Source organism: Uloborus diversus, chromosome 6, assembly GCF_026930045.1.
Source record: "Uloborus diversus isolate 005 chromosome 6, Udiv.v.3.1, whole genome shotgun sequence".
Taxonomy (NCBI): domain Eukaryota; kingdom Metazoa; phylum Arthropoda; class Arachnida; order Araneae; family Uloboridae; genus Uloborus; species Uloborus diversus.
Window position 1 is genome coordinate 132,651,955 of NC_072736.1, and position 24,978 is coordinate 132,676,932.

Below are 24,978 nucleotides of genomic sequence, written 5' to 3' on the forward strand. Positions count from 1 at the left end.
AATCTCAAAGAAAACGCTATTGCAGCTCCGGAACCAAACAAGCAAATTTATACCCTCCTTGGTGCCGAACTAAAGCCTATGCACTCAAACTATTTTACCTATCCTCATATTTAGTATGAATTGACCTAAATCCAGAAATTTATCCGAATTCATGACCCTCAAGTTTTTGCCGTCCGAACTACACTGTTTGGTATAACTGAAATAGAATAATTGAATGGAACTGAATGGAATATATTTCAATGCCCCGACGTTGTACAACAAGAGACGCGATAGATGTTAGAAGAGCAAATATTGTGCCAAGTTTAAAATTCCAAAGAAAACGCTATCGCAGTTCGAACAAGCAAATTTAGACCCACCTTGGTGCCGAACTAAAGCCTATGCACTATTTTACCTGCCCTCATATCTAGTACAAATTGATCTAAATTCAGAAGTTTATTCAGATTCGTGACTCTAAAGTTTTTGCCATCTAAATGGCAGGACTCCAGAGAATTGCAATTGAGTTTTATGGAAATTGGAAACTTTGGGACAATGTCTACCCTTCCAAGACATTCGGCGGCTCTTTTCAGTACAACAAAGGAGGGAAAGGGGGGATTTATTCTGTGTTGTGAATGCATTTAATTGGTTCATACTGCAATGCAAATGCCAGAAAAGAGTTTAAAAAACGTTTAATTTCAAAGGGAAAACCATTGTTTTTCTGGACTCAAATAACATTTTTTGACCCCCATTGCAGCCGAACTAGGGCCTATGCAGTCAAACCGCTTCACCTATGTTCATACCTAGTGGGAACTAACCTAAATCCAGAATTTTGTCCAGATCTGTAACCCTCAAGTTCGCGCCGTTTGGTAGTTAGCCTTTTTAAAAAAAAAAATTATCAGAAACTTTCTTTTTCTTCCCATCTTCACGAACTTTTAGGTGAAGGTGACTCTAAGGTGCCATTATATTTCATCAACTTGTATATTTAGAATGAAAAAAATAAATAAATGAAAGATGCTGGGAGTGGTTATTTGATGCACTAGACTAGTTTGGTGTGGGAACTTTGGCTGTCAGTGGTGCGAAAAGAGATTTAATAACATTCACTAAATCAATATTTAGTGGCCAATAACGATGCTGATACTCCTTTCCAAAATAATTCTTGTTGTGGGCGAAAAAAATTGCGTTAGCTCAAAAATTCGTTACTCGTGAAAAATTCGCGTTATAGCCATTTCGCCTAAATCGAATCGCGTTGTAGCGGGAGTCGACTGTACATCAAAATGATCTTTGTTTGTACCGAGAATAAATGGGAGGGGAGGGGGTGACTCAAAGAACGAATCTTTGACATTACCGATAAGTCTTTCACGACTGCGAATACCATATCTCAAAATCGAATCGAAAATTTGATTGAGTTGAATGACCCACCTGGAGCAGATTAATGACGTTAATTCCATTTTTTTTTTTTTTTTTCCATTGCTGATTTTTGAATTTGTGGCTGTGACACAGCGAGAAAGATCATTAGAACAAAACATGTCAATTTGTTCTTGTATTGTCGAAAAGAGCTTAGAAATGGTCTGCTGGCCTTCCTAATGATAAGCTAATGATGTTCGTGGAATAGCCATCTGCGTTGGATCTTAGCGTTCTCGATAAACCTGCGGAAACACGTTATGAATAGTTATGATTTGCAGAGAGAGAAAGGGCTGATAAACGTGGTTAGCGTTGTCAAAGATTTAGTCATACATTTTCATTCCGGGGGGGGGGGGGGTGTAGTGAAACGGTCAGTTGCCGTGTTGCATCTTGTACAAGAGTCATCACAAGCTGATTGATATCTTTAGAACAAAATAATTTTTCAAGTTGCCTTTAAGGTAATTCTTTCCAACTCGGTATAATTAGGGCTCTTATTTTGAAGTAATATGACTCAGTTCATATTTTATCTCCCTTGCAAAGTTCCAATGTAAATAAAATATTATTTTAGAGGGGGGTTGAGGTTTCTCTGACCTCCCAAAAATTCCCTTATTCGGCAAATTTAAAGACAATATTGTAATGGGGTTGCTTTTTTTTTTGAGCAATCACGATTGCTTATTGTTCTCATTTGACAGTCCTTGACGTTGTGGTTCCTTTTTCAGCTTGGAGCAGCAGCACCACCGCCCACCGGCGGCGGCACGGCTGCTCTTGTCCTGAGCACTGTCCCCCGGAATCCACTTCCGCTGGGTGGTGGCGTCCATGTCCTACACACGCATGCTCATACACCCTCGCCTACACGCGCGCCTTTACACACAATACACAGACCTACGTACACACACTTAAGTCTGCACACACACAACTATACATTCATAACCACCCAGGAGGAGGGACATGCTTGGGGGGGGGGGAGCCATTTCTAGAAACAATAACTCTAATGAGTAGGGTCTTGTCGCAACTCGTGATTGCGAAAAACATAATTTGAATTCAAAGCTTCAGAATTCAAATTAGAGTTGATTGGAGGAAGAGGGTCACAGGTTTTGTTATTTTTTAAATTTTATTTTATTTTATTTATTTTATTTATTTATTTATTTATTTATTTATTTTTTGTAAATGATGATCGTTTTTCTTTAGATGAGGGTATGTGTGCACGCTCGTATTTTATCATTCGACCATGTTCAGAGTTTCATTTGACAAATTGGAAATTTCTTCCCTCCTAAAAATTTCAGCTCGGGACGCCTCTGAATAATTTAGCTTTTTACAGTGGAACTGTGTCTATCACACTTTAAAAGATGGAGTTGCCCAAAGCAGAACATCAGAGTAATCTCGACCTATTTTAAATGCGATTTTTATTTTATATGGGAATGCTCCGACACGGGTTCATACAGTTGCCCTTTTTCTGAATGAAGAAAATTCCCGTTGACTCGATTTTATTCCAAATGCGATTTTTACTCCCTTTTACTCATCCCCGAATGAATGTTGAGTGGATATATATACATATATATATATATATCAAAGAACGTATGGACGTCCGAAATATCCATTTTGACCATCCCCGAGTGAATTATTACGAGTTTTCTCTTGACATCTGTATGTGCGTATGAATGTATGCATATACGTACGTGTGCAGGGGTGCCCCCTAACAGCAAGGGCGCAACCCCCCCCCCCAAATCGCGAATCCCCCCTCCAAAGCAAGAGCCCGCCTAAAAAGAGAAAAACACCCCTCAAAACACCCTCTAAAAATTTCAGTGGCGCACCCCTGACGTATGTACGTATCTCGCATTACTCGAAAACGGTATGTCGTAGAAAGTTTAAATTGCTTTGTAGACTCCTAGTAAGGTTTCGTTGTGTCTCTCTTTTGGGGCTCTTTCGGATGTTCCGAAAGGGGTCTTTTACACCTTTTGGGGGAAAATAAGCGAAAATATCAATGCAAACTCAAGAAATGTTATATTTTGGTGAACATTTGGCTTATATCGCTAAGCTTTTGGTCGCTAACTTGGCGAAAGATTATTTTTTCAATTTCGTTTCATTTTGGCGATATTAAGAAAGTTATCTATTGAATCACGTTAAAATTGTCGATATTGGGAAAATTCATCTCTGCAAAACGCATATTTTGCATCGATTCATGACGAACTAGGGTGTGAAAATGGTTTAAGTGTTTCCTTGCTTACTCCAAGGCACTATTATCATTATATTAGTGTAAAAGAAAGTCGTGTGGTGTCACATCAGCTCGTTATTATTTATTTATTTATTAGAAAATGTTGTAGCTTGTTTAAGGTTTATAGTGAAAAAATCCAAAATTATTGCTCAACGATTGTTTTAACTTCGTTTGTTGGCTATTCTTGTTGGCGGAAAACTGCAATTTCAACATTTGATGATGCAAATCAGTGGTCATTTTTTTTCCGTGGTATAATTTTATTTAATCCTCGATAGAGAGATGTAAAATTTGATTCATTTTAAAATATTCCACAGTACAAGTTTTACCACAGTTATTACTTTTTTTTTTAATTTATAGTTCAAAAATATGCACAGTATATGATATGATATTGAAGGTTTTTATTTCGATACGTAAGATATTTTCTTATTGACTTATTGTGAGTTATTAAAAAAGTATATTACAACTACAATAAAAATAAAATATTACAACTGATTCTAGCAGACACTACCCCTCATAAAATCTCGCGTGGACTAGTAGAATGAAATATTGAAAAGGGGGAAAATTGATGAAAGTTTTTTCTATTTTAGTTTCCATTGCAAGCATATTCATAAATCTTACCTTGACACCAATTTGCTTTTTTCTCGGAGGAAAAAACTGCGACATTTTAATTTGTTGGAAGAAAGACATTGAAAAGATTCATAGAATAAATGCACTCTTGCAACAAGTAAAACACAACACAATTTTGTATGAAAAATTAAATTCATCATAAAATGATATAAATTTTTTTTCTCGCTTGTTTTTGTTTTGACAGGAGATTAATCGCTAGTATTCTTTGCAATTAATCAAAGCCTGGTAATTAAATACTTCTTATAAATAGTTCTATACCGGTTAATAAATCATCACAACTCATTAATTATTCCTGTATGTAATAACGCACTTGAAGAAAGAAAATATCAAAGCGGTTATTTAATGATCCAGCAAGGCATATTAGTGGCCATTATTGCAATTACTTTTTCCTCTGTTGTTGAATTTAAAGTCTGATGTGCAGCTGAAACTTGATTTTAGTACCAGCATGAGTGCCACGGCTGTAAGTATGTATCTAAAATGTAATTATATATTTATCCAAAGGATTTCCTTCATTTCTAATACCTGCCCGTAGGGGCACAATGAAGAAGTTTTCTGGTAGAGGGGTGCAGGGGCGTCCCGAACTTCAATTTTTGGAATATTGGAAATTATCAATTCACCGAATGGAACTCCAAATTTTGCCCAATGGTGATAATTTTGCTGAATCGTGAGACAAAATTTGCCGAATAAGCAAATTTGGGGCACTGTGACCTCCCGTGACCTCAAAATTCTTCATACTTCTCTTTTCTTTTTTTTTTTTTTTGAGAGAGAGAGTTTCAGATATTCCCCCCCCCCCCCTTTTTGAAAATGAAATTGAAACATGAAACGTAGTCTTAGCCATTATTCTGCCAAGAGCAGGTAAGCAGCAGTATCTACAAATTTTTGTTTAAATTTTTTTTATACTAATTTAATTATAATTTTTTAAAAATTATTTTTATTGTTATTTTTAACATTGTTATTATTATTATTTATTTATTCATTTTTTTGTTTTGAGTTAGGTTATTTATTTCTCTTCAGCTTTACTGTACAAATTTCAGGAATTCAGGAATATCACTCACACGACACATTTTAATATGAAAAAGCAAACAAACTGAAAAGAAGAATACTGATATTCAACGAAGAATTAATGTGGAATATTTTAATATTCTGAACCACTTGAATAAATATTCTAATATTTTAACTTTTCAAAAAAAAAAAAAAAAATCTTTTTCTATATATCTCTTCAAATATGATATTAATTTTTAAATATTAAATGAGGTTTATGAGCAACTCTTTAATAAAATTGTCGTTCGCATATTTGCATGAAAAGACATATTACCAAACAATATTTTAAATTAAAAAAAAAATCATTTTATAATTTTGAATATGAACTGTATGATTAATGTAATTTTCTTTTAAATCAGCTTCTCATTTTCAAATTTTATTTCTTTATTTATTTTAAATTAAACAAAACGTAAGTATTCTAATCAGACCTTTTTTAACCCAACAAAATTCCATTAACGATGACACCTACCTCTAAAAAGGTCTGTTCCCCCCAAATATTTTCCAACTATAGCACTGCTCACATGTCGCATCTTGCAATTGGCCTGAGGTGACGTTATGTTAGAAAAAAAAATCTGTAGATTTTACGGCTCTCTCACTTTTTTTTGTAAAAAAATAAAATGGTATCGAGTTTCATAGCAGTTCCTCATTGCTGTTGGATTTTCCTGTGCTTGATACTGGATTTAACTTGGCAAGTTACATTATAGTTGGATTAGTCAAATATTTTGAAAACAGTTTACAGATGGTTGAAACTAGCCGCAAGTTTAAAATCCAATATCAAAGAAATTAAAAAATTGTTTTCTAATTGAAGAACATGGAAAAGTTCAATATCTATGAGGAACTGCTATGGAACTTGGTACCTTTTTTGATCGGAACTCTTTTGTCGGTGACACCGTCTACCCCGAACCTCATTTCGACCGAACTTGACTCCTTTTTCACATTCATGTTTTGTTGGGATTTACTTTACAAAATACTTGCATTGAACTGTACGTTATACACATCATCGCCTCAGAGCAACAGTAAGACATCTAAGCCCAGGAATAACACTAAGATATCCTACTGTTGCTCTGATGCGACGATATGTGTGTGTCTGGGTGATTTGGTCTGAAACGCCGTTCCAGTACTGCTGTCCTGAAAAAAAAACCTTTCACATTAAATCGATCACGATTCGGAATTCAACTGGCGTTTTGTTGCTGAAAAATTTGCGAATTCAATCCTTGATGTGTGTGTAAATCGCTGATATCCAGCCCCACGAATTTCTAAATTATTCTTACAGCTGTGATATATCTCATTGAATGAGACCTACATAAATACACACAGCAACATCTTATTCCCCCTAAAATGCCTAACAGCGTGCAAGTTCCAGCTAAAAGAGAAATACGATCCCACCTTCGTAATCAAGACAAAGTATATCATTGCAAACAATTTATCAGTTAGAAAAATAGTCGTGCGTTTTTGTAGTTGCAAAAAAAAAAAAAAAAAAAAAAACTCGTTCCTTGCTTATTTTAGCATCTCAACGATCCTCCTTTCGCGATCGATCAAGGGTTGCTCTTTAGTAATAATCTTTTTCATCAGTCAAATATTCGTCCATAAAGGGGCTGCACTCCACCCCAACCAATCATACGCGTACGAGTTAAATTACCGGAACGCCTCGTTTACGGATTGCCTCTTTATAAAAATGATAAGGCCTTTTCAAAACCAGTTATTGCCCTCATTTATATTTCGATACACATTTAACTTCTATTTCTCTTTCTAATAGTATTTGCTTTTTCATTTTCAAACCTTTTTTTACCAAAAAAAAAAAAAATCATTTTTGTTATCACTTGTCGACCTCAGCTCTTTAAAACAAATTGGAAGCGAAAAATTGCGCTTTAATTTTAATTTGTTCGTAAATTTTGCCCTTTTTTCGCTGAGATCAACCATATCTTTTTTTTTTTTCAGATACTTTCTGTTCTGAAAGTCTTATACAGCTCGTAATTAGGTAAATTAAATATCGAACCAGTCTCTATTTCCGCTAACTTCTCTCTTTTGATAACGAATATTTCTCGTTCATGTCAGATTAGAATAATACGTTTTTTTTAGTCTTCGTATATCGGTTTAGCGTTTAGCCTCGTTTAATTACATCTTTTATAGTCTTTTTTTATGGCCAGTTATTTTCCATGTCGGCAAAATGTTCTGGTTGAATTATTAATATAGAAATCATTTGAGGATTTATATCTACTCTTATTTTCATCGATTTCTTGTGAAAATGGAATGAACTGTAATTTCAATGGCATTAATGTTGATGCATTTGTGCAAATGCTAATGGCTTATTGACTTCTCAGAATTTGACGAATCAATTGATAAAATAGGAACTTCACCCCCCACCTCCCATAATTCATTTTAATGTATTCTCTCTTCAGAGCTTTCTGCTTTCATGTTTTATACCAGCGGTTCTCAGCTGGGCGGGTGTTTCAATAATCCGCAAAATAGGTTTAAAAAAACACTACTACATAGTGTATGCAATAGCTTTAAAAAAATCAACAACTCTCGCATACATTTAAACTAAAAGTCGAATTTGAGTTCTGCATGCATTTTTTTTTTTTTTTTTTGAGCAATCACGGTTGCTTATTGCTCTCATTTGACCGTTTTTGGTGTCCGTGCCTTTTTCAGCTTGGACCAGGTGGCCTCTGCAGCACCACCGCCCACCGTCCTTTGCAGGCGCGGCTCCGAGCACTGCCTACTGGAATCCGTTTCTCCTGGTCGGTGCGTCCATGTCCTACACACACGCACGCTCATATATACACACGCTCATACACAAACCTTTACACACATACACACACTCCTACGTGTATACACACATGCCTAGGTGCATACACACAATTCTACGCACACACACACAAGCCTACACATGCACGCACGCGCGCCTACACACACACACAACTATACATATGTAACCGCCCAGGAGGAGGGGCAGGCTTAGGGGGACAGGAGTCCTTTCTAGAAACAATAGCCCCCAATGAGCAGGGTCCTGTCTCAACTCGTGATTGCGAAAAAATAATTTGAATTCAAAATTTCAGAATTCAAGTTAATTTTCAATTTTTTTTTTTTTTTCGTTTTTCATTAAAAAACTTAAATATTTCCCCCAAAAAGTGATGTTTTGACAAAAAGTGCAGTTCCTCGTAAGAAGCAACTTCAAAGCCAAAGCATGGTCTGACGTCTGAGTTATTTTGTTAAAAGAGGTTTGGGTTAAAAATTTTAAAACCAAAAATATTAGTTTGTTAGAAGATTTTAAACAAAATCAGATTTGAAGACACATGTTAAATAGGCTAGGTTTTTCTCAAACTAATAATTACTTTTATATATATATATATATATATATATATATATATATATATATATATATATATATATATATATATATATATATATATATATATATATATATATATATATATATATATATATATATAATTGCTTAAAATCCTCTAAATATTAGTTTGCTAGCGGATTTTAAGCAAAATCAAATTTGAGGACATCTGCTATTGGGACTATGTTTTTTCTCTTGAAAACTTTAATTACATTAATGGACCCCCTCCGAAATGAAATTCTGGCTGCTCCCTGATGTTTGTATGATGGAAAAGTGTTCATTCTTAATTTTGACTGGTTTTCCTGAAAAATGAAAACAAGAATTGTTTATACATCATTTTACCATTTTTTTTTTGCGCCGACTTCAAAAAATGATGTTTGACAATAGTATCGATGATGTTCAAATATTTTTTAAAAATCCTTTTTAGAGCAATTTTCAGTCACAGTTTTAAAGTCGGTTGGTTCTATTTCTCCAAAAAGTATTTTTATTACGTATAGTGATTATAAAGAAGTATTTGTATTGAAGAAATCATTTGCAATGCTTCACAAACTGATTTTTTTTAAAACTTATTTCTCGATTTTATCTATATTTTAAGGGCAGTTTTTACATCAACGAATGAGTAGCATCCCTCAAAATTTATTCTTATTTAAAATACCACTTGCAAACAGAAAAAATAAACTGAACTAGAAGGGGGGGGGGATGTTTTTTAAAACTAATTTGTTCAGTTTGGTAGTTGTAAGAATGAAAGGTATGTACCAATTTATTCTATTTCTATTTCTGTAAAACACAAGCTCTATTGCTAAAACTTTTTCTTGGTGGTCCATTCAGCGAGTTTCCGCTTTTCGTTGGCTAGATGTAGTGCAAACTGTGGCTCCCGATTGGAAATGATCCCCCTTGAGAACTTCAGAAAAGGCATCAGTTTTAATAATCTATCAATAAAGTTTCTGTCGCTGCACGTGACAGAAATAATGCATTAGTTATCTGTACCGCGAGCTTTTCTACCTTGAAGGATTTCATTGATTTATTGTTTGTCTTCGCTTCCAAATATGCTGGAAGCTGTGACGATCTCAATTGGTTTATTGATTACAGCTCGTTTTTCGGCTGGTGCTAAAACGTGCTTTTGTACCGGTGTTATTGGCAAATGTTCCTTATTGAGATGCCGACACTTGGCGAGCAAGAATAGGCGCATGAATAATGTCGCTTATTGTTGAAACGAGCCAATTGATAAGAAATAACATTGAATTTGCTATTGTTTGTGAGGTTATGTTTTTTTCTGGTAAATATTCCCATGGCGATACATCTGCTAATTCGGGCTGAATAACAATTTATATCGCTTGTAATTTCGGCAATACTTGCCTTCCCAAAATGATTGAAGTGGCTTTGCAACATAGAGTAAAGAAATTTACATAGAGAGGCGCCCGTCTATGTTAAAAAGCAGAGGAAACTGAAGCCGGAATTATGGGATACAGTGGTACAAAGATGAGCGGGGTTATGATAACCTGATCGCTTTGCGAGAAGTTTTCACCAATCTCGCAAAGAGACCGAATAAAGTAGCTGGCGGATTGGTTTGCGTTTTAATTCATGTTTCAATGCAGTTTCAAAAACGTGCTTCATAAACTTGCAACAATATCTAAGATTAAATTAACAACCAATTGAGATTCGGTAGTGGAATGTTTTGAATCAAAATGTAACTCATGATAATTTATTAGTATAGTGCGGCCTCTCTATGTAATTTCTGCTTTGCAAAGTGTAAGAATGAAAATTTGGAATGGTCAAGGTCAGTGCTTCTCAACCTGTTTTACTTCACGGCACACTTGATAGTTGGCTCGATTCTTGCGGCACACTAAACCAAATTTCATATGAGGCAGTGAGAAGCAAAGGGATGTAAGTGGCAAAATTAAAAATTTGGAGATAACAAGTACATATGGTAGGTGAACCTCTCCTCTGTCTTGGGGCAAGAGATGATACTAGTAGCCCTGGTAGTTGCTGCTATACAACTTGATTTAGAAAAAAATTCAATGAAAGCCTACCTAGGATCTTATCTTTAAACGCGTTTTACTCAAAACTTGAAAATGTCCACTTGCATCCCTTTGCTTCTTACTGCCCCCTATGTCAATATGGACAATGTTTTCGTTATTCACTAATCGAAGCAAGGAAATTAAAAGAAAAAAAAAACGGCATTTCCATATGAATTTAAAATTTAATCTTTCAAATATTTCAGTTGTTTTAGAAATTGAATTAAAGTTCATAATGAATTTTAATGATTATTATGACAAGCAAGTACCAAATTTTCACCTAACACGACTGAGAAAATTATGCCTGCCTTGAGGGAAAGTGACGGTTTTTATTCAGCTCTATGATGATAAGAGCTACAGGAAGTTTTTAAATCGAGGATCTGGCTACAATATTTCGTTCTTCTTGAAAAAGGCTAATGCTAAGAATTAATGGTAACAATAAGAGCTCATGAATAACGTGATCAGAAATTTTTAGATATACTCTTTTTACTAACAGCCAATACACATCCAAAGGCGCTAAACCCCAGTTTAAAGGAGTTGTCGCTTCTGAGATCACTAACATTTTCTTAGAAGAAAGTTCCTTGCTGATTCGTAAACGGATCACGAACCCAGTCATATTGTTCTATGCCAATCAACTTGAAGTAGTGCTTAAACTTTGTTCTGAACCGTGGGCAAATGTTCTATCTCCATTTTAAGCTTTTCTTTCAAGGTGTAAATACATAGTTCGTGTAATAAATTAGTATGTTTCGTTTCACCGTGAAACATCAGAAATTTGTACCTCGTCCCCCAACTCAAAAATTCTTAGCTGGACCTTGATTTCGAAAAACAGCGAACCACCGTGTGAAGAAGCAGGGAGTGATGATCTGCAACCCACGTCTTCCGAAAGTAAATTGAAAAATGAGAATTTAGTGGCCTTAATTGTAAGAAGTTAACGGTTTTTACAGCCTCAACCGTGGCTAACTTCAGCTTATATGTCATATTGTTTGCTAGGAGAGTTTCGCGATGTAGGAAACCGATTTGAACACCTGGATTTTGATTTTTTGCATTCAATATGAACCCTCTGATATTTCCCTTCTTTGCAACCACTCCATCATTGCATGAGCGTGTGCAGTTGTAACACGGTTTCCCGTTGTTTTTTATTAATTTAGCTATAATGCAGAATAATTCATCACACGTTGCATGATGAGAAAGTTCTTTGCAGAAGATAAAATAATCTTGAATGCCGTCTTCGTCAACAAGAATAGTGAACCTTTTATATCTGTTGATTCATCAACTTGAAATACATTTAAAAAAAAAAAAAAAAATCAGCTACTTGTAGTTTATCAAACATTCACTTTGACACTTCATTCACGTGGCACTTTGACCACTTCATTCATTGCATCGGAATCTATTGTTCCTAGTACGATTTCTTTACATGTTGGTAAAAAATTTAATGGAAATAGCAACAATTAATAAAACTAGGAACATTATATGAGGCAGTGAGAAGCAAAAGGATGTAAATGGCAAAATTAAAAATTTGAAGATAACCATGGTAGGCGAACCATGGTAGGGTGCAAATGGTAGGCGAACCTCCGCTCTGTCTTGGGGCAATAGATGGCAGTCAGATACATTACTGGCAAAAAAGCAAAATAATAAGTTCGAAGTTGATTCATTTTTGTAAGTTATGTCTCGCGAATTCAATGCGTTGTTCGGATGGTCCTAATATTTTAAATATTCAGTTTATCATTGAAATGATTTACTGATGTTCCCTTAAATGAAACTAGAACTGCAGCAGCATTTATGGAAAGCATGCTACAACACAAAATATTTTCTACCTTATTAGTGAGTTTGTGCCAATACTGTATTTGCGCATCGAATTACACAAAAATTTTCTGCATTGGCTCAATCTTACAACCATTTAGATTTTTTGAAAGACATACTTACAGAAAATTCATGTGGTGGGCCGTAACGTTTCCTCCCAAAGTTCCAAATTTTAGTTCAAAAATTTTTCATCGTAGTTGTTTGCGTTGTAGATAGTGAAAGTAAGTCAAAAAGGAAGAATTAAAATTCCCCGATTTTTCCTCAGATTACGACATGTGGTTGCAGCCGGCGCGACGGCAGATATTTGAAAATATTGTTACGTAATTTTGTTTATTTAAAACATTTTTCGAAAAATTATGATGTATTTTTCTATTTTTCTTCGATTTACAGGCCTACTATTTGCAGCGCCATCTACTGTAAAATTTTGAACTAAAATTTGCAACTTCGGAGGGGGGGGGGATTACGGCCCGACACATGAATTTTCTGCGAGAATAATTTTTTTTTTTGTCATTAACCCTTTTCGTGTTATAAATTTTTGAAAGTCTATTTCAGGACACACTGTAGCTAAACAGTGGGTTACAGTGGAATTTTGTTAGTTTTTTAAAATAATACTACTATACCGATGCGATTTCTCCAGATTGTTTGCTGTTGTGATTCAATGTGTGGGGTCGGTCTAGAAATTCTTTTCCAGACCACACTCATCGTGAGAAAAACATGTTACCGCGGGTGTTTTATATCTGTCACCAGTATGGGAGCTGGATAAGTATAAGACCACAACGTAAATACGGTTTTTGCTCCCCTTTTCTGAGAAAGGTTCGAAATTAGATCTTCAGAATAGCTGAATTCTATCCGAAGCTGGACATTTGTTGTGCACATAAACTTTCTCCGTTTGGTGTGATATGATGTCTGTGACACTATAGGGGACATTTTTCAGCCATCTTGTCAACGCAGTTGAGACCCCAGACAGCAGAAGGAAAAAGATCTTAGCGCATTTTTGTCAACATCGTCTGAATGTTGTAAACAGGGGTGCATTCCCCGCCAAACGAATCCCCGTATATAAGAGAAAGTAAATAAGTCAAACGGGGGAGACTCTTGTGATGCAAAGGGCAGAGTAGTCGTGGAGTGCGGCTCTCTCAGTTCAAAATATCTTTGTAACATTAAATAATCTGTAAATTGTAATATAGCTGTACATAATAATATGTTGATTAAACGTCTCTAAAAGACCATGCAATCTCTTGTCGTCTTTACACAAGAGGTGGAAACGGTACACTACCAAAGCTCTAGTAAACATTTCTACGCAATGAATACCCATAGATAGTAATCCATCTGAACCTTTTTAAAGGTTAAGTTTTAAGACTCACGAAAAATGTCTACGCGATCAAAAATTTCTTTCAAAATCCATTCTAAAACTAAATTTATTATAGGGAAAAGGGCTAGTCTATGCAGAGCCCGATCATTCTGATATTCGACATGGGCACATTTCTATATCAGGGCCCCCTTAGGACCTGTGACAAAGATTTGGGAAGACACTGGGCATGAAAATCATTCTGTGCCCCCCCCCCCCCCCCTCTCATTCAGTATAATGAAATTATAAAATATTTCCATACTTACGTTTTTACAGAACCAAGCTAAATTTGGTGGTACTACCTCATATCACAACATAGTGTATACATTTAAAAAGTAGAAGAGATATAGTATACGATAGTTAAATAAGATTGGTTGCAGTAAACCGTAAATATCAAAATTATCTATGATATATCACTTAATGGTAAATACAGACTAAATTTCGAGTGGTTTTGGGATTTGCAAAGATATGAAATTTTTAAGGGAGTTTTTCATCAACAAATAAGAGATTTTTTTCCTTGTCTTGGCATTTGCAAAAATGTCAATGATACCATTGTACTCTAGATTCAGAGTGAAATCATTATTTATTTTTAATTGGCATGATAAATCAAGTGGATTTTGAGCCCCACTGAAATCTGAGAGGCGAGGCCTGTGCCCCGCATGCCCCAGCGGTAATCAGGCTCTGAGTCTATGAGCTACAGTAATAACTTTTGCCCATGCTCTTTTCGTAATTTGGGGATGTTTTTTCTTTTTTTGAACGAGAGAGAATCTGTTTAAGACTCGGAAAATCCCCCCTGTTTTGCAAGGGTCCGATACCCCCCCCCCCCGCTTTCAAATGAACTGCTAAGATGAACAAAAATGCTTTTTGTTTTAAGTAAATTGAATTCCAGACTTTGCACATGAATGATTACATAACATATTTCATGATCCTATTTTATCTTGCAGCCTCCAGGTAATGTACCTGGACAGCCAATGATGCCAAGTGGTATGGATCCCTCCAGGCAAGGTAAGGAAATTCAAAAATTTCCTAATAGTAAATTTGTTTTATTAGTATGAGAAAACTAGACAAAGACCCAGAAGTTGGATACTTCTGGTCTGAATATTTATACCACCTTTATTCATTTTTACTTATTTAATTTGTATATCTATTTTGTTTTGGTATCTAATTTTACTGACTGTAGCGTGTGAATCTGAAGCAGCAAAATATGTTTCTGAATTTCTTCTTAAACAATTATAGATTAGCCATGTGTATACTTTTAACTGTACTAACCTCACATAAAGTTGAACTAATTTTATTCTTTCCTCACAGTAACAAACTTAATAACAATTCGTGTAACACTTAGCGAAATTTGTTTTAAAATTTATCAAAACAGTTATTTTACTTCATTCTTCTGACTCACAGGAGCGGTTTTTCATCCATATAGCTGTGAATCTGATGGATAGAGTGAGAAGTAAAAGGAAGCACAGTTCATTTTAAAAGAAATTCATCCCAAATATCTTCTTTAATATGGTTTTATATGTATACAAAATCTTTTTTCGATTAGAAAACCTTATTCATGCAATTTGTAGTCTATCTTATCAGAACCTAAGTCTTGCATGCAGAGGATATATATACATCGTCTAATTTTAGCTTTTACTAGTTCATTCATTTTTGCTAAGATCTGAATAGTTAAAGGACATTTTTTAAGGAGTGATAGAATGGTTTTATCCTTTTAGACTTCTAAAGCAGGGGGAGAGGGGAGCATGTTTTCATGAATTGATATTTGTTGACCTACATCAATGTTTTTAAGTATATTTAGTGAAGTGTAAGAGTGGCGATTTGAATGGTGTTTTGTACTAATTTTAAGTTCAGATTAAGGACTTCTACAGTGTGTGTGTAGCATGAGCCTTTTGTTAAATCAAACAAAAGGAACTTTTAATGTACATAACCCCGAGGTCCCCTTTTCCTATCACACATTGACTTACCAAGGGAGTCTTTCGGGGAAGTACCTTTTAACATACAGTCTACAGTGTTAATGTAACACTTAAATAAGAGCCTTTCACTTTCTTATTCTCTGATCTGCTTCTATTATGATTAAAAAATAAAAAAGCCACAGTTGCTAGTTGTAATTTTTCGTTTGCCTACTGTCTTCCGACTTCAAAATTGTAGCCACCTCTTAGTAGATTAGTGAAATGACAAAATGCACAAAAAGCTTACACTTAAGTCTGTTTAGTACAGATATGTGTGCTTCATCTCCACTTTAATTAAGCTGAAAATGGTAACCAGAGGTCCGAAGGGGCGCTGTCGCGCAAATAGCCGCTCATTTCGAAACTAAACTCTCGCTTAGCTTAATGTGCAGAGGGGGAGGACAAAGAATCTTCCAACCCCCTCCCCCAGCGCACCTTTTGTGAAAGGCGGAAAGCCAGCCCTCAACTAAATAAAACCGAAACCTCTTGAAGACATTTGAGGTAATGGCTTCATCTAGGTTCGAGGGTAATAACCCGTTACGGTTTCGGTAGAACATGCAGTAGGAGGGAGTGCTTTATTCGTGGAGTGCTGCCCTCTATTGGCCAGTAGCTGTGATGGCGCCAACGATGAGTCTCTTTTATGGAGTCCGCGCCACGTGCGAAAGTTGATATGTGCACGAGAGCGAAAATTAAAATGGTTATCAACATTCAGGGCACCTCCTCCCTAATGTTCTGCGGCCCGAGAGGAATGTCGCTGATTAGAATGCACAGTGGAGGATGGCCATAAAAGGATCATTTCGAACTCGGAACGCAATCTTCATTTTCTGGTGGGAAAAATTTAGTTTCTCTCTGTCTATCTCTCTTACTTTACGCCAGATGCTGAAGCTCTTATCTTTTTACAGCTTTAGTTCCCGAATGGGAATAGAGAAATGGTTTCCAATTTGTTATTCCGGAATGTGAAATGTGGCAACTGCAGATGTTACTGAAGAAGTCAACCTTGTGTTCTTCAATTTCAAAAGCTAGCTCTACTATTTCTCTCTCTCGTTCTTTGGAGAAGGGGGGGATTTCATTCCGTTTTGCAGCGATAGTTAATTTTCGAGGTTTTTTATGCCACAAAAAAATTGAAACACATAAGTACAAAAAAGAACTTGATAGGTTTTTTATTTATCTTCATTTAAAATTTCATCGATTTAGGACAACCATGTGTGTATGTTGTTGAATAAAAGACTCGAGTGTGTTAAAGAGATAAAAAATAATGTTGGTTTCACTGGTTTTAGATTATAAAACTTTAAAAGTATTAAAATCGCCCATAGCAGAGAATGATTGTTTTTTCCAGATATCCCAAAATTCCAGCTTATTATCTCTCTTATTCTGAAATGTTCGGGTTATCTTATTTAGTTCTTTCATAAACAAAAATGTATGCTTAAAGCAGTTTCCAATGTTAGGTGCGCGTCCCTAGAGAGGCATATAATAACATTGGGGGGTATATGGGACCAGCAGCTTTTACCAACATATTATTAATACACACACACTAAACCTAATCAAATCGGTGTCAGGAAATAATAAGAATCATCATCACGACGGATTTGAGTGTCCATATAAGAACATCGATACTTCTTCAATGTAATCGCATTAACGTTGTATCAATATGTCACTTATGTGTTATTTTTAACATCTATTTTTCTGTAACTTTGTATGCTTTTCAATCCTTAAAAGTGACAAGTCCACATTTTTTTTTATGTATCAGTAAGTGAGTAGAAACCGAAAAGCATTATGATTACGATTAAATTTAAGGGAATTTCTGTCGGTATTTTATAATCAAACCTGGGAAAACGAAAAATGTATCAAAATCCTGTTGCAGAACTTTTCGCTCCTAAGCTGGTTAATAGTACAAAAATATCATCGATGTATTAATTTTAATTTCAAATTAACTGTGCTAGCTTAAAATCGAGAGCATTTTTGCTGCGCACTACTGTTTTATTTGCACCTACCCCCCCCCCCCCCCCACCCCGCACTCCTATTGCTCGCGTTCCAAAACATTCTGTAAAACCAATAAAATACTACTTGGTGCCCCTAACTAAAATTTTTGTGAGGGGAGAAATTCTCAATTTGCCGAATGAAATTGTTGTTTCTCTGAATAATAAAAAATTTTTTAAGAATTTAAAAAAAAAAAGAATGTCAAAGTTGCAATATTTTTTCCAAACTTGACAAATTGTTAACAATGTTTACCGAATAAAGAACTTTTTTTTTTTTACAGAATTATTACCCTGATGGGAGGTTACAGTGGCCTCCCATCGGGGCGCTTCTGGAAATATTCCCTTCCATAAACGGTTTTTCACTGGTTTGTTAGAAATTAATAGTTTTGATCTAAGTCTTGCAGTAAAGCACAGGCACTGCTTAAAATTGTAATTTCTGGAATGACGAAATTGGTTGTTTTCCGCATTTAATCATCTTTTGTTTAGCATTACTAAATGTGTAAAAAAATGCACATCAAAGTTGTTAATTGTCAGTTAAAAAATCGAAGGCGATTTTTTAAAAAAAAATTTTGCAATCGTAACAATGTATGTTACACCTTATATGGTATATTTAGTGTTCTATGGAGCTGTAACCTCGTCCTTTCGATAGAGATATTAAAAGATGTTATTCTAAAAACAACGAATTCCCTTTAAGGGAAGGAGGCAGAGTTGGATTAAAGCCCTGAATCGTAGAATTAAGTAGCGACAGGTCCGCCATCTTGGGATTAAACAAGGCTTTCTTTCCATCTCTGCTATGGTGTAGCGGCGTGTTTTGCTTCTTTATTGTAGTTTCTTATTAACTACATGTCAATCCACAATCAAGAAGCAAAATACGCTGCTTCATTGTAGCAGACATATGAAGAAAACGACATTTTGCCCCAAAATGGCGGACGCGTCGCTACTCCTGCTACGATCTAGGGCTTTAGGCTGGATAAGTCCTTACATGCATATAAAATACCAGTTTAAACGAAAAAAAAAATCGAATGTTGTCTAGTTTTGACTTTTATTTCTGTTAACAACGTTCTCTCCCCCATCAAATTAATTAATTAGAATAAAGTTGCAATTGATTTTTAGTTTCTTATATTCATTTTTCTTTAAACTTTGTTTGATCTGAAGTGCTATTTGAACTTCCCATTTAAAGATATCTCTCTCTCTCTCATGCGTCTTGTTTGGCCGGTCCCTTTCGCCGACGTACAAGTGACTGATTGAGGGAATTTAAATCGTGCTTTAATAAATCACGGTTTTTTTACTATACATATTTTGATAAGTAAAAGTTAAAACGAGTTAAGTTGATTCCTGATGAGAATTGTAAAATTATATTACTTTTTTAACATTATAAGTAAGCTACTGTGTTCCGTTACTTGAAAGTTCCATTTTGCATAAAAGTTACGCTAGCGAATTGCGTCAACTGAATTGTAATGTTTTAAATAATACATTTTTAAGAAAAAAAGAAAAAGTTTCTCCGAGAATATTCTATTCTGGAAATAAATTTCAGTATGACTGGATATTCGTTCCAAAATCATTGTTCGTTCCCAAATTGAGAAACCTAATCAATATTCGAATTAAGGTTCAACACTTCGTTATCTTGTTTCTTAAGAACTACCATTGATTACTACCAATGCTAATATACTAATTCAGACACAATGAACTTCGATTAAACAGCATGTTCCCAAGTCTGAACATGCATTGTTGGGATAAGTATAGCAACCTACTTTCATTAAAACTATTTAATGTCTCCTAACTTTTATTAATGAAGCTTGTACCTTGTGATTCTTTCGTACTTAACACCTGCTCATAACTCTGTCTTTGCATGCCTTTCTGCTTGAAGTGACTAACTTTCCATTTTGCGTTATTGTATGTTCCAGGTGAGAGTGGAGAATTTGTTTCTTGGCAAGGTAAGGATTCGTGAACATTTTTGTGCTATGAAACTATTGTTCTATTTTCTGACATGATTTTTTTTTCTTTGAAGAATGCAGTTCAGTAGATGTTGCTCTTTCGTAAACTAACAAATGCCTTCGACGTAATCTAATGAGAAACGTCATGTTCTAATGAATAGCTTTAACTAGCTTTCGAAGTGAAGACCAGAGTTTCACTAATTTATACAAATGCCGTGACTTTAACGGTTAATCGCTTTGGGATGATGAAAACGGGCGCCCCGATGGGTGGTCACCTTGACCTTCCAAAAATTTCCTTATTCGGCAAATTTTGTCTGGCGATTCGGCATAATTTGGAGATCTGTTTGACAAAATTATCATCATTTGGTTAAATTTGGAGATCTGTTTGGCAAAATCATCATTATTCGGTGAAAACAAAGTTATCATTCTGCTAAACGCGGGGGGGGGGGGGGGGGGGGGGGGGGACCTATTCGGGAGACTTTGCCCTCCCAAAAATTCGTGTACAGGACGCCCCTGTGTGAAAAAGTGCAGTAATTTTGTCCTGTGAAGAGAGTCTACGTTTCATAACATAGCTAAAGCAAGTTTCATTTCATACATTAAGAAGACGAAAAAAAAAAAAAAAAAAAAGAATATTACATTAAGTTTAAAGAAATTTTAATGTACTTTGCATCCGCAAAGTAATCCATTTTTAGGTTTTTGTTCTGCCCTGCTTGTTCGAACGGATAAATTAATAAATAATAATAATAATAAATAAAGTTTTCAGCAAGACTACTTCAGCGTTATGGGGAAATGCAGGTTCTATTTAGTATTTCTTTATCTCGTAAAAACCATAGAATGGTTATGACGTTGACAAATTTGTAATGACGAATGAATTTTGATTCATTTTTATGTTCATTTGATGCTTGGCGTATCGTTAGTTTCTATTGATATTATCTCTGTTCGATATCGATTTCACCACGGTATCGATACAAGTTTTGGTAAATAACGTCATCGGAAAGTCGAAAAGTAACTTGTTCTCTGCATAGTGTTTTTTCTGTACTGTTGCACCCTGTTCAGTGATTGTTTTCTTTTTAGCCTACTTTCCCAGTAAAAGTCAGAAAAAGAAGAAAAAAGCATGAAAGAAGGCTTAATGCATCTTAAAAATATCGCGAAAAACAAAAAAAAATCAAAAATAAGTAAAATAATTAAATAAATATTGAAAAATTAAAAATTGGAAAGTAGGGTATTGAGATGGGGAAAAATGTCTGTCGGTCTGTCTGTCTGTCTGTCGGTCTGTCTGTCTGTCTGTCGGTCTGTCTGTCTGTCGGTCTGTCTGTCGGTCTGTCTGTCTGTCCCCCCCTAATAACTTTTGAATGAATAGTCCGATTCGAACAAACTTTTTATTGTTCGAAAGATCTCGGCGAGTACATCTCATTCCCATATTTCACTTTTTGATTTGAACTATTTTTTGTTCAATTTTGAACAGTTCAAAAAAATTTAACATTAGCGCCTACGGGGAAATTCAAGGCAATTCCGAACTGTAAGGCGAATTTGCTTCAAACAAACTTTGTAGGAAAAAGCTTTTGATGAAAAACTTGTATATAAAATATCTTTTTGATTTGAACAATTTTCCGTTCAATTTTGAACAGTTCAAATCCCTTAACATTAGCGCCTACGGGGAAACTGAAAGTCAATGTAGATTCCGTACTTGAAGGCGGATTTACTTCAAACAAATTTTGGTGGAAACAGCTCTTGACGCCAAACTCCAGACTCCGACTCCGAGAATTTAGGGGCACCTGACTCCGACTCGACTCCTGTGCCCGATAATTAATCGGACTCCGACTCCCCGACTTCGACTCTGACTTCGTAGCTTTGGCAAAAATTTATACACGGAGGACAGATGACTGACTCCGATTTTTGGATATTCGACTCCGACTCCTTTATCCCAAAATGAGAATGACTCCTCAGCTATGGTTTTAACTGTGAACTAATTATTGTTGATATGACTTGTTTTTATTTTCACGCTAAAGTTTTAATTTAGGCATTCAGTTTTCAGCGAATAAACTCGAAGTCATTCATGTTTCTACATAAAGATATACGCAGACGATTTTTTTTTTTTTTTTGACAATGAAAATTATTTCTTTAAGTTGACATTTTATTGTTTTTATTTATTTTTGTAATTGCATTAATTCATTTAAAAAATTATTTTTGGCAACAGGGGAAAAAGAAACGATTTTTTAATATGACGTATTTATTTCAATAAGCTTACTAATTTTAATTATTATTTTTTCGTTTTGAAAACTGTTAAAGAATTTTTTAATGGAAAAAAGTGTATTAGCTGCTTTGTTTGAAAGGTGCTTTTTTTTTTTTTTTTTTTTTTTTTTAAAAAGATGAGTGAGGAATATTTTATTCCTAGAAATCAGCTTATGATATTTAAAAAATATGTTTGAAACAATTTGCGATTTTAGCTATTTTTGAGAATATTGATCAGGTAGTAGAAAGTAGTATGGGTATATGGGAAAGTAGGCTCGTTTAGTTCTGGACAGAACTTCTTGTATTTTCACGCTAAAGTTTTAATTTAGGCATTCAGTTTTCGGCGAATAAACTCGAAGTCATTCATGTTTCTACATAAAGATATACGCAGACGATTTTTTTTTTTTTTTTTTTGACAATGAAAATTATTTCTTTAAGTTGACATTTTATTGTTTTTATTTATTTTTGTAAGTGCATTAATTCATTTAAAAAATTATTTTTGGCAACAGGGGAAAAAGAAACGATTTTTTAATATGATGTATTTATTTCATAGACTAATAATAAGAGTAGACCGAGCTTTCTCATTCTTGCTGATAAAGAAAATTGGTTCATAGATGTATCATGTGACTAGTGGAAGGGCTTGGCGAAGACTTTGGCAGCATGGTTGCTAGATGGCAGCATTATCTATAGTTTGGCACTCGACATGTATTTTAAGACTGTGTTTTCATTAAAAAAAAAAACTTCCAGGTGCAGAGATTGAACTGTTTTTCTTTTAGTTATGCATTATTTTGACAATAGTAATAGTTTTTGATCAGTTTTCGGTAACTTTTATTTCATTTGGAGCTGTCAGCGTTGGCGTGAACGAAATGGCGTAAACGTTTTGCGTTAACGCAAAAATGTACTAATCGGTATCTTAAATTGAAACTGTAGGTAAAAATCTTACCGTTTGCTGATTCTTTCTTCTTGGTCGCTTGCATCTTTTATTGCTTAGAGAGTTATTGAAATTGACTAAAGAAAATGCACAATGCTATCTAAACGAAAAACTCACTATATTAAAAAAATATTTACAACTTAGAATAACAAATTTACAAATCGGACTCCATAAAAGATCATTCTTCAGTGTTCCATCAATTCTATTTATTTTATTTCGCGCTGGCGTTGATCGTCTGCTACGATTAACGCCCGCTGTTGCTAGGATATCCACCAGTCACATGGTTTGGTTTATGAGCAGCAAAAGGGTTGCCATAGCTCGGTCTACTCTTATTATTAGTCTATGATTTATTTCAATAAGCTTATTAATTTTAATTATTATTTTTTCGTTTTGAAAACTGTTAAAGAATTTTTTAATGGAAAAAAGTGTATTAGCTGCTTTGTTTGAAAGGTGCTTTTTTTTTTTTTTTTTTTTTTTTTTTTTTTAAAGATGAGTGAGGAATATTTTATTCCTAGAAATCAGCTTATGATATTAAAAAAATATGTTTGAAACAATTTGCGATTTTAGCTATTTTTGAGAATATTGATCAGGTAGTAGAAAGTAGTATGGGTATATGGGAAAGTAGGCTCGTTTAGTTCTGGACAGAACTTCTTGTTTAATTTTCTTTTTCGACGCCTCCTATCATATTACGATTTTGCAAAATTTTTATCAAGTACGATGAATGTTAAAAACGAAAGCATTATTCCATGTAGTATGGAGCTTTTAGACTCCATGTCTTATTCGAATACTATGTAGACTCAAGAGGCGCAGACACAATAAAAATGCGAGTTCCAAGTATTGATGGTAACAGTACGAAAAATGAGCATTTAAATTATCGTGCTATTAGCATTTTAACTTCTAATGCAGTTGATAGTTGCTATAGCCTTAGGAATGTGCATAGTAAGGCGTGTCTTATAAATGCATCAGAGGGAGCCCTGCAGAAATGCTTGTCACGCTAATTGAAGCAATAATTCCTACTTCTATGTGCGTGATGTTGAATGTTACAATGGACTCTCACGTTTATATTAGTCCCTGTCGTGTGCTCGGGAAAAGGGGACTGGGCGTCGATAGGTCCCGTGAGGCATGGGCTCTCTGTTTGTGCAAGATGGACTCTTTGGATGTGTCTCTGAAGAGTGGTTAAAGTAAATGACGTTTGAACTTCTGCTTGGATTGTTTCGGAAAGTGATGAAGGCACGGAAAGCGGTCGTTTGCCAAGGAAGCATTGCGTTGCTGGCGATAGCTGATCGCTATTACGGATCACGTGATGCGGTGTTTATCTGTCGAAACCATAGACTAATAATAAGAGTAGACCGAGCTTTCTCATTATCTTACTGATGAAGAAAATTGGTTCATGGATGTATCATGTGACTAGTGGAAGGGCTTGGCGAAGACTTTGGCAGCATGGTTGCTAGATGGCAGCATTATCTACAGTTTGGCACTCGACATGTATTTTACGATAATGTGTTTTCATTAAAAAAAACTTCCAGGTGCAGAGATTGAACTGTTTTTCTTTTAGTTATGCATTATTTTGACATTAGTAATAGTTTTTGATGAGTTTTCGGTAACTTTTATTTCATTTTTAGCTGTCAGCGTTGGCGTGAACGAAATGGCGTAAACGTTTTGCGTTAACGCAAAAATGTACTAATCGGTATCTTAAATTGAAACTGTAGGTAAAAATCTTACCGTTTGCTGATTCTTCTTGGTCGTTTGCATCTTTTATTGCTTAGAGAGTTATTGAAATTGACTAAAGAAAATGCACAATACTATCTAAACGAAAAACTCACTATATTAACAAAATATTTACAACTTAGAATAACAAATTTACACATCGGACTCCATAAAAGATCATTCTTCCGTGTTCCATAAATTCTATTTATTTTATTTCGCGCTGGCGTTGATCGTCTGCTACGATTAACGCCCGCTGTTGCTTGGATATCCACCAGTCACATGGTTTGGTTTATGAGCAGCAAAAGGGTTGCCATAGCTCGGTCTACTCTTATTATTAGTCTATGGTCGAAACGCATAAACGTCATGCTAACAGATGCTTTTAGTGAGGAATTGAGAGTGATATTTTACTATAACAGGGTTGCCAACTGCTCTGCAATTTTGCGGACTTGCTCCGCAAAAATGGCGGAACTCCGCTACTCCGCACAGAAG

At 35.1% G+C, this 24,978-nt stretch overlaps 1 protein-coding gene across 1 annotated transcript in view; it reads left to right on the plus strand.

Annotated features, from left to right (window-relative positions):
- LOC129224987 (single-stranded DNA-binding protein 3-like) overlaps window positions 1-24,978 on the plus strand; it is a 158,638-nt gene that overhangs the window by 107,989 nt on the left and 25,671 nt on the right. The window contains exons 9-10 of the mRNA XM_054859535.1: window positions 14,708-14,768; window positions 19,590-19,619. Of these exons, the coding sequence (XP_054715510.1) occupies window positions 14,708-14,768; window positions 19,590-19,619 (91 nt within the window). The remainder of the gene's footprint in view (window positions 1-14,707; window positions 14,769-19,589; window positions 19,620-24,978) is intronic.